Source organism: Clupea harengus, chromosome 4 (assembly GCF_900700415.2).
Source record: "Clupea harengus chromosome 4, Ch_v2.0.2, whole genome shotgun sequence".
NCBI classification, from domain to species: Eukaryota; Metazoa; Chordata; class Actinopteri; order Clupeiformes; family Clupeidae; genus Clupea; species Clupea harengus.
This window is the reverse complement of record NC_045155.1, coordinates 5,748,724-5,759,596: the sequence shown is the minus strand read 5'-3', so window position 1 is coordinate 5,759,596 and position 10,873 is coordinate 5,748,724. Positions and strand designations below refer to the sequence as shown.

Sequence of the window (10,873 nt, the reverse complement as noted above, 5' to 3'; positions counted from 1 at the left end):
AAGAAAGAAGCTAAAGTATGCAGAACTGGTAGTGGAAGCTAGGCAACGAGGTTAGAAAACACACACAAGACCAGTGGAGATAGGCTTTAGCTGTAGCTAAATCAACCACAACACTTCTGTTGGACGATCACTCAAAAGAGCCTTATAAAGGAGCTGTAGTCATCTGGTGAAAGGGCAAGCTATAATATAAGGGTTTATGATTATCATCTCTTTGGATGCCATGTAGTAGGTTTCGGTTTTCGGGGAATTTGAGGGGGGAGCTTAGCTCTACTACAGACGACTGGTTTACGCTTATGTTCAATGAAGTGCTGAATTTAAGTTTCATTTTCCCGGAACTTGCGCGGGAGGCGTTGCTGGTAGATGTGGTTTGGAACGTAGACATGTAAGCAAATACCCAATGCCATAGCCTGCGTAATTCATTTCGTCGTCACCTGAACAAGGTGAATTTTAATGCGTTTGGAAGTTCCAAATTCTAATTCAGTGCTACATTAAACAAAAGCTTAAGCAAAACACGTATAAGAAGTAGCAGAAGAAGCAACACCTGCCAAACAGTAAGTTATTCACTCCATCTATTTTTGTGTGTGTGTTTCTTACTGCAAAAACGGCGCATAAAATAGAGGAAAATCCCTTAATGATAAATTACAACTTTTGTACCCGCTTCTTCTACCTTCCTGATGGTGGTGTAAAGTTATGCGTTGTCTGTCTCAACCACTGCCACTGCTTGTCCAAGTCCTTTGGTCAGGTGAATAGCCTACACATTATGGATTAACGTCACTTTTTCAAACATTTAGAGAGAATTTCATGTAAAAACGTTGTTACACAATGGGAACATACAAGTCTGACATGTAGACTGAACATTTAACATTTACATTTAACTTTTACTTTTAAAATTTACATTTAGCATTTAATATTTGTATTTAAATTTACATTTAACACTTAATGCTGTTGAAAAAGAAGACCCTTTAGGCCTGATCATACAGGAGTGTAATATGAGGCATCACATATTTGATGTGGTTAACAGATTTGACAAGAGTCAGGTTCTTAATCTCTTTAAGAAGATAGACACGATGATGGAGAAGAATGAGACAAGACATCTCACCTGTGAGGAAATTGGGGTGACACCAGGGGGCTCATTACTTCCAAAGACCAAACAGAAAGCAAAAAGAGGAAGAGAGCGTGAATCTCACGAAGACAAAAAATGGAAGAAGAAGAAAACTGGTAGGAACCTGTGATAAATAATGTATAAAATGTCTACATTTTCATTGAAAAATGACTGTTCTGAATGAATAACTACTCTTCTGTGGGTTACCATATGGTCCCATAACAGACAAGTTACTGATAGTGTCATCATTCCATGGTAAATACTGTGTTACATCCATCTGTTCCACAAATTGGGGTGATACCAGGGGGCTCATTTCTTCCAGAGAGCAAACAGAAAGCAAAAAGAGGAAGAGAGAGTGATTCTCATAAAGAGGGAGAATGGAAGAAGAAGAAAACAGGTAGGAGCCTATGATACATAACTTATAAAATGTCCACATTTCCATTAAAAAAGTGTTTGAAAATACTGTTCTGAATGAAGAATTACAAGCTACATACAAGAACATACAAGCTACTGATAGTGTCATCATTCCATGGTAAATACTGTGTCACATCCATCTGTTCCACAAATTAAATTATGGTGAGAAATAATAAAACATCTTAAGGAGTTCTTCAATAGTTAGTTCAATAGCTAAATGATCACAATGGTTATAGTCAAACCTGTCTTGATACTGTGGTCAGATGTGGCAAAAAGACATGGACTTTCACATTAACTATCCCTATAGGTAATTGCCAAAGAAGAGATATTGATTATGGTCTTATGGTCTTTTCATTTATAGAGATTAACGAGATTTCAGCCATACAACAAGCACAAGAAGTCATGGCACAGGTTCAACACAGACTTGAGGAGAAAATCAAAAACAATGCCAAGACCAACAAAGAATTTATGAACTTCATCAGGTACATTGCCTGTTTCAGTAAAATAGCACTAATTAACATGCATGATAATGTTTTCCTGAATCTGCTGTTAATCAGAACAAACTATCTATCTATGATTTGTTTGTTTGTTTGTTGCTGTTAATTAGAACAAACTATCTATCTATCTATCTATCTATCTATGACTTGTTTGTTTGTTGTGTCCAGGGACAATATGGCATATGACAATATACAGAAAACCACTATTGGTGTGTTTGGAAAGACGGGAGATGGTAAAAGCTCCCTGATAAATGCCATCCTAGATGAGGAGGAGCTGTTACCGACAGGGACACTCGATGCCTGTACATCAGTCATCATACAAGTGGAGGCTGGGGCTGAGAAAGACCAGTACACAGCAACTATTGAATTCATCTCAAAAGAGGTTTCTTAAAACTGTTACATTACCAATGTCATACTGTTATGTTACAACTCACATTCTATGTTTAAAATGAATACTGAAACATTCTTTATGTTCATTTGTAGGCCTGGGAAAATGAGCTAAAGAGCCTTCTAGATTTTGTAGCAGAACGAAATGAGAGGGATGAAACCATCTGCAAAATGGCAGAAGACAAAATCAAAGCACTGTATGGAAAGAATGCAACTGGAAAAAGCTTTGATGAACTCATGAAGGACGATCGTTCACCAGTTATTGCAGCCATGCTCAGGTCAAATACTAAAACCATCTCAAGGTTTCAGGTTAGTTACAGTTCTTGTAGCTGTAGATTGTAATTGTATGTGAAGGCCCCGTCACACCATGACGTTCTGGTCAACGTTCTATGATGTTAGAGGAAACGTTGGTAATCGTCCATGGTCGCTGGAATTGCGCCAGAAGAGCTTTGTGTGAAAGCTGGTGAACGCTGTAATCGTCGGTAATCGTCGGTGATCGGAGGAGAACGCTGGTCCAAAAAAAAAAGTTTTGAACATGCACAAAAGTTCTCATGGAGATCAGCGTTCTTCAACGTTTCATTTAAACGCTGGAGAACTTTCGTGGAACGTTTTATTAACTTTGCACGCGTTTGGCTATCATAGTCAGTCGTTGGGTAGGGTAGACTGAGTACAGTTGATGCACCCGAAATAACTTATGTGCGCAGCAATCCTGAGACGTGATTTTTAGTTTGGACATGTCTACTAACGTCCTCTTTGATCCAGGGAAATTTGAGCACCTAACCCATCTCTCGTAGGAAGATATCGGCGAAAGTTTTTTCACCAAGGGAAGATCTTGATTTTATTATGTCCCTTCTACAATTAATATGTTATTAACCATACGTGATCAACAAACGCAACTTACATCATTGCAAACGTTATTCTGTGCACTATAAATCTACATATTCCATGCTATCATGTCATGCAAGGTCATTGCATAATCTAGCGAAAAGCGGAGTGGAGGGTATATATACTTGCTTGAGCCCAGCATGAAGTAGATGTACTGAACGTGTTGATGTTTTCTAATAATAAACATTGAGAAACACAAATTTAGTGTCAAATTTAAATCATTTATTTTAATAACATAAAACCCCAGGAATAACGCCCGTTATTTCGTAAATTACAGTAATAATAACAGTAAATCTTCGTCCGAAGACATTGCTAGTGAAAGAGGCTTTGTATTCTTCTTACTTTCAGCAGGATTTATCATCTTCTTACTTGCAGCAGCGCTACAAGCAGACACGTCAGCACACGTTTGTCGCGCACAAGTGACACGTCACAAGTCGCGGTTACATGCTCCTCATGCGTGAGTCCCACGTTAGTAGTCATGCGTCAGTCCTACGCTATTCTTTCGTTATTATACGGCTCTTCAGAATGTTCCAAAAAGTACCGTTGATTTGAATGGGGCATCCCAACGTTCGCAGGTGAATATTTCTTGATATTCACCGCTGCGACAAGATATTGACCGCTGTCAATGGCAACGGGTTTTGTGCTTCTAATTCACATCTTTCATATCATTCCGCAAGTAGTCCGGTCATTTAACGTAACAGACTCATTGTAATTTGAAGTCAGGAAGTAATGGGTTGCTACGCAACACCTGAAACTTAAAAGTTCTATTTGCTTGAAGAACAATTTTTTCTAAGCAGAAATCACGAAACGGCAACTAAATCATTAAAAAGAGGTATTTTGGAGGAATGTCTTCTATCGTTTTTGGCAAGTAACCGTATAATAACCGGGATAATGTATTGTCCGTCGGTCATTATACAAAAATAAATCCCTTCAGAACGAAACAACACCCCTCCGCTGCGCGTCGGGGTGCTGTTCGCCCCGTCGGGATTTATTTTTGGATAATGACCTCTGGACAATACATTATCCCTTAATTAAGTCACACGCCAGATGTGTCCACATCGCCCTAGAACGCTCGAAATTGAACGATTAGAAAATTCAGAGAACGTTGACCAGAACGTCATGGTGTGACGGGGCCTTGAGTTCAAGTGAGTTTATTTACAGCTCATATTTGTGAAAGATGATTACCTTCTAAGTCTAATTCCATGCTCAAACAGGCATCAGATCTCTCTGAAGCAATCATGCCTTATATTCAACATCAAGAGTCTGATCTTGGGGGACTCTATTGGCCAGTAGTGAAGACTGTGAGAATCAAAGTGCCAGATCACAAAGAGCTTCTACAGAACATCGTGCTAGTTGATCTCCCTGGAAATGGAGACTGTAATCAGACCAGAGACGAGATGTGGAAATCAGTAAGTGCTCACTCTAGTGCTCTTTGTCACAAACTGAAGGAGATCATGGATGCAGGTGCAGGTTAGCGCACAACTTATTTGAATGAAACAAATGACAGTACAATTCCACACCTAATCAAACAAGTGGAAAATGAGGAGTATTGATACAAAACAGAAGAAAGCCAGAATAAGTAAAAACAGGTGCAGTTAACGATTTGACTTCCAAGGTTAACTGAGGGACAGCAATATAAACAAACTCAACATAGAATGACCAGCAGGAGGAGAGAACCAGGGTGTGACATCTTTAAACAAACTATTTTTTACATTCATATATGAATTCATTAATAGCATTTATTATTATTCATATGTATTCATACTATTATTTTTGGCAAAGCTATAGGTTCCAATTAAATGTCATATTTGGCAAGTGAATTTTGTGGGAGGGGAGAGAATATAGTTTATAATTTCAATACACTGACAATTAATATACTGTAGGTACAGACACCTATTTCATTTTTCCTACTGAATAGATGAACCCGGCTTGGTTTCTACCGAACTAGTTGTTTGTAATCTATTCCATTAAACCAAACAAACAACAAAACAATATTTTTTCCCAGATGTTAAGGGAGTGCACAGCTGTTTGGGTTGTGAGTAATATCAATCGAGCCGCATCTGACAAGGCAGCCTGGGAAATCCTGAAGAGCAGCATGACAGATATGGTTCAGGGAGGGGCATGCACTCGCATCACTTTCATCTGCACCAAAACTGATGATATGGATCCCAAGACTTACATGAGATCATTAAAGTCAAAAAAGTCAGTCTTTCTTTTTAACCAACATTTTTTGTGTATGTAAGTGTATGCAGTACTAAAGAGTGTGTTCAATGTACTATACGTTTGGTTTATTATGTTATTCGGTTTAAAACAGTATGCAGAAAACTACAAAAATGACATATTTGATTTTCACAACCCTTAGACTGAACAATGAAGATCTACAAATCACAGCAGGCAATGTAAGTGACACATTGATACAAACCGACAACACTTCATTAGACAATAGATCTATGCCAGATGAAATACAAAGTGAATTATTATTCTCCCTATTTCCCAGGAGTCAGACAAAAAGCTTAAATGCATACAGCACAGGAATAACATGGCCAAGAATCGTGTGAAACAAGAGTTTGAAAAACAGTTTCCACTCCAGGTATTTTTCTCAGCCAAGAGGTGTTTGTGACAGATTTTTGTGATCATATAGCTGGCTGATTGACTGATTCTGATTTTGTTTTCAGAAATATTACATCAGAAGCTTTTCAGTGTTTACTGTAAGTTCACAGGAGTTCTGCTCAGAGGAGCCATATCTGAAACAGGAGGACACAGGTAGAGCATCATCAGTTTTAGTAGTTGTCTCTTTTTTCCATTAGAGGAGTCTGTGTTGTTCATCAACACCCATAAAGGGAGTTTGTGTATTTCATGAAGTGAGCACAAACTGAGGAGATTCACATGTCAATGTAGTCATTATAGCTGACAAAGACACTATGTATTTTCTTTATTTCTTTTATTTGAAAAAAAAAAACGGAAGAGATACCAAAGCTGAGAGAGGTGCTGAGGAGGCTTAACCACAGTAACGCCAACAGAGTGGCCTCACAGTATTTAACAAATGCCACAGGCATCCTGTCCCTCATACAGACATCCAAAGATAACAACGAGGAGATGGTAAGTGTCACCATTAATGAAGTCGTCCTTGTGTTGTCTGTAAATTAGTCTTATCTTGAGGAGAAACTCAGATGTTTCTGTGGTATGTGTTTCAGAATATGGACAAAGCTATACTGCACTATGAGCTGAGGAAGAAGATGGGCGATGAACTGAAATGTCTTAGAGTTGATCATTTAAATCATTTAACGACCTGGAGAAGTGCCTCTCAGATGGAGTTAAGAAATCAGAGATGAAATGTGCTGACATAACCAAGAAAAACGTGGCTGTACCAGTAAGCACTACTCCTTGGCAGATTACCAAAGTTATTTTATAGTATGATATGTAAAACTGCTACAGATCTACTATGCTTTAATCCACACACATTTAATAAATTAAACATTCAATACCATTTCCTCAGCCAGGCAAAGGTGGTGGATACCATCAGACTCTATCGGCCTTGTGCAGAAATAAAGGTTACTTCAGGTCAAAAGATGGAAAAACAAGAGACCTGAACAAGTCTTTGGCTGAAATTATGTATGAAAGCATCAATGAAAAGTTTAACGCCTTCTTCCCGTAAGTATTGTTACAGTAGTCTGAAAAGTGTTATTCATCCAGATCCTACCTGTGTGGCATGTGTCCAATGTTATGTGTGCAGAAATGAAGGTGAGGGTCATGATGAAGGGTCAGTACGGGAGAAGGTCGAACGATTCAGTGTCTGCTCGATCAGTGTCACTGAGGGCTACAGCAACCCTGCAGCAATGACTCACATTCTGAGGTTCTTAAAAGCTGAGGTAAGTGAGAGTGTTTACCCCGCTCTTTCTCTATCTTTGTGGTAAATATATCACCAAACACTGAGGTATAAAAAAGAAAAACTAGCCACAATATGCTATAAGTACAGTAAAAATATCAGTACCACATCTAACGGCTATGGCTGGAAAAAAACACTTCAACATTTGTTTGTCTAATTAATTTTCCTATTATGTGTCCCACATTTGACTAGTGTGGTGAAACAATTAACATACCACGAATTAATTTAACTTTAGTGAAATTGCCATGTATGTTCACAGTGTAGCTCCACTATAAAGCCTTATTGCTTCATTTAGAAACTTCTGTTGGCCTTCTAGTACTGTTTCATTAGTACTCTCTAGTACTTGCACTCAGTGACGTGCGGTGAGGTTCGTGGCTGGTGAGGCACTGACTTTTTCAGAGTCAAATTTACAAATACATAAACCCAATTTAGTAACGGCGCCTATTAACGACCGAAACCTATTAACAGCCTCACGCAGGTACATGTTATTTAATATTGATTTCTATATCAACCAGGATAACGGATTTTAAACACCATACGCTCCTACCCAAAGGGGGTATTTAACTTGTATGTGTGCAAAAAATTGCAGTACAGCGTTATTTAGTGTACTAGACAGCGATGTATTTCTGTGTGTACAAACCCTCATGGAACGAACTGAACGAATTCGATTTCGCAACGAGAATTTGTGAGGGTCATAGAGCTTTCCATAGACATATATACAGAAAGGCTGTTAATGGGTTCCACCTCCTGTATCAGCTAATTTTGCGTGTCGGTCTACACAACGGGAAAAAAACCGGAAAACACGTTTCAGTTGAAATCCAAACAAGATACCAGTCCTAATCTAGACACCCACCGCTACTGAAATATGTAAGATTGATTGATTAAAGATTTTTCGATCTATAAATGTTTTTAATAGCTGGGGCGTTAATAGGCGCCTTTACGATAGAGTATCTAAGATCACCATTGAATTGGCAGCTTTCACATTGACTACTGGTTGTTTTTCATATCAGCATTCTTTACACACACATTATAAGGTGCATACAGTAGGCAGCTGCTAGCTTGTGATTAACTCATGTGTAAATATTATGCACTCATGAATATGAACTCCTGAATATGAACTCTTTCTTACGAAGTTGCACAAGCACCCTGAGGGTTTCTACCTTTTCCCATTATCATTTTAAGAGTTAAATCGAGGAGACTATAACATCAGCTAGATAACCAGCTATCATTTCATGCAAATTGAACTCTTCCGATTAACTCGTAAGGTTATTAAGTGTCCTTAGCTAGCTAATTAGCTAACGTAGCAACAGGATAACCATTGCAACCAGGAAACACAACTTACCTACAATTTAAGTTTAATTTCTCAAAATCAGCTCACCAATAAAAAGCAGTCTTGGGTTCCAAGTGATCACAACCACTTGAGTGATGTTAAATGGCTTCACATAGACATAAAACAATCCCAATAGAAATAATGGGAAATCAACGGAGCTGCCGCTGTAAGTTCAAAACCCAAATTTATTCTTGGAGGTTCCAAACATGTTCAAAGCAATTTGGCTTTTGAATGTGAGAAGTCGATCGAGTTATCTTCTGTCCGTCGCTTGAAAGCATACCTTTTAACTTCGGCATTGGTCTCCCATTATTAAATCATTTCACGTTTGGACTGAAAGTCCAGTTTTGAGAACTGCTTCAGCTTAGCAATAAAATCTTCCATTTTCGCCGTCAAGTTAGAAGTGTAGAAGAAGAACAACGTTCCCAGCATAACCCGACATGTGCGCTCTCGCACGCCCCCCTTCATTGAGGCAGAGGTACTGTGTGCCTCACCTACATGATTTTCAATGCGTTTTTGAGCTCAGCTCAAAGGTTTCTACGCCATGCGCATGCATGCGCAAAACCCAGTTTTGGAGCGATTGCGCAATCCTAGGTGAGGCACTGCCTCACTAGCTCCCATAGACAAATACATGGTGCCTAAACTGACCGCACGTCCCTTGTTTTCTCCCCGTCTATTTGAATAGGACATGCGCAAATTCAGCCGAATTCAGCCGATTTTGATTATACAAATGCTCGAAATGATTGGAATCATGCAGAAATTACACCTATACCACAGATTAGTAGAGAAATATCAATATTTATTTTATATATATATATTTTTTTTACTTTTTTTTTTTACTTTTTTTTACTTTTCAAGGCCTCATAGGACCGCACGTCCCTGCTTGCACTGTTGTACAAACCTACACCTTTACTCCAAGACGAGGAATGCATAACGATGCATTATGTTGTCATTTTGCTAGAATGTATAAACTAAATGTACTGAAAGTGTAAAACTTGTTTTAAATTGCTAAAAATTATGTGATGCAAGATAGTAGGGGAAAATAAAGGAGAAATGGAAATCCAACGCCTCTTAAAACACTTTTCACAGTCCACAAACCACTTGCTTTAGAGGCTTTGAATGGAAGTGTTTCTCTTTTTAACTGGAATTTGGTGTTTCTTTAGTAATACTGATAGATAGTTGGCCAAAAAAAGAAACCAACAATGTTTTCAAAATATACTATTGTTTTCTGAATGCAATATTTAATTGATTTCTCATGAAAATATACAGGAAGCCAAGCTGAAGCATTTTATGTATAGAGAGATTGCACAAAAAAAGAAGGAAATATATGCATCAATCACCGATTCCATCAAAGAAGAAATGGTTCCTGGCTACAACAGTAAGACAGCGGAATTGTGGTTAATTCCTCAAATACTTATTTGAAGATTATGTATTTTCGGTAATATAAACCAAATGTTGCTCGTTTGGCTGCAGAGGCTGAAGAATGTGTTGGAACGGGATCCATGTTGGTGAAGCAGACAGTACTGAAACAACATACTGAGTCACTGAAGCACACCATGTTCAACAAAGCAAAGAACAGGATGCTGACTTCGTTCAGATATCTGACGGTTTGTTCACTTTTACATGTGAAGTTCAAAAATAAAAATTCTTTAGGATTTAAGAGGAATCTTTAAACAAAATGTTTGTGTGACATGAATCTTTTTTTTCTTTCCTTGCAAGAAATCAATTGAGATCATGTTGAGAGAGAAGCTACTGGAAGCTATGGCTCATGCACTGACTAAATCCAACTTCCCGTTTAGCATGGGTAAGTCCGGATCTCCACAGATCTTCATCATATTCCGTATCCATCTGCCTGAACGGTTAAAGTCACATTCCAAAGCCTTGCTTGGGACACTGATGTTTGTAAATCTGATCAAAAATGCTTTCTCAGGGTCTATGGCGCTGGATCATTCAGCTGTCAGAAATCACACGAGAAAGACGATTGACTGTGTTCTTCGTTTGTTTGTAGATGGGTCAGCGCTGAAATTAGAGAGCTGGAGAACTGGTTATCTGCCCTAACTGATGAATAACAGCGGCAAGAATCTAATGAAGAGTTGGTTGCGGTTTTTGTGTAGCCATGTAATGTTTATGGCTGGGCAGACAGTTTCAGAAATTACATATATAAAATCTTCTATATAATCATGTAGATACAATGTGTTAAAACTAGTGAGGTATGGCTAGGAATGGTCAGTCTTGTCAAGAAGGTCTGTGGTTCTACTGTCTCTTAGAAACTCTCTAGATCGACATTAAAACAACACGTCATTTGTTTCAGTACGTCTCTGAGTACTCTATGAACAATCAGTCTCAGCTGGTAAAAGAGGCAGGGAAACACACTG

The 10,873-nt window shown here is 38.4% G+C and overlaps 1 protein-coding gene across 1 annotated transcript in view; it reads left to right on the top strand.

Moving 5' to 3' along the window:
- Positions 1 to 1,067: 1,067 nt before the first annotated feature.
- Positions 1,068 to 10,873, top strand: part of LOC116220280 (nuclear GTPase SLIP-GC-like) — a 36,115-nt gene continuing 26,309 nt past the window's right edge. Inside the window, exons 1-10 of the mRNA XM_042707511.1 lie at positions 1,068 to 1,218; positions 1,878 to 1,998; positions 2,182 to 2,395; positions 2,497 to 2,709; positions 4,500 to 4,694; positions 5,291 to 5,523; positions 5,648 to 5,684; positions 5,783 to 5,875; positions 5,961 to 6,048; positions 6,251 to 6,384. Coding sequence (XP_042563445.1) covers positions 1,068 to 1,218; positions 1,878 to 1,998; positions 2,182 to 2,395; positions 2,497 to 2,709; positions 4,500 to 4,694; positions 5,291 to 5,523; positions 5,648 to 5,684; positions 5,783 to 5,875; positions 5,961 to 6,048; positions 6,251 to 6,384 — 1,479 coding nt within the window. The remainder of the gene's footprint in view (positions 1,219 to 1,877; positions 1,999 to 2,181; positions 2,396 to 2,496; positions 2,710 to 4,499; positions 4,695 to 5,290; positions 5,524 to 5,647; positions 5,685 to 5,782; positions 5,876 to 5,960; positions 6,049 to 6,250; positions 6,385 to 10,873) is intronic.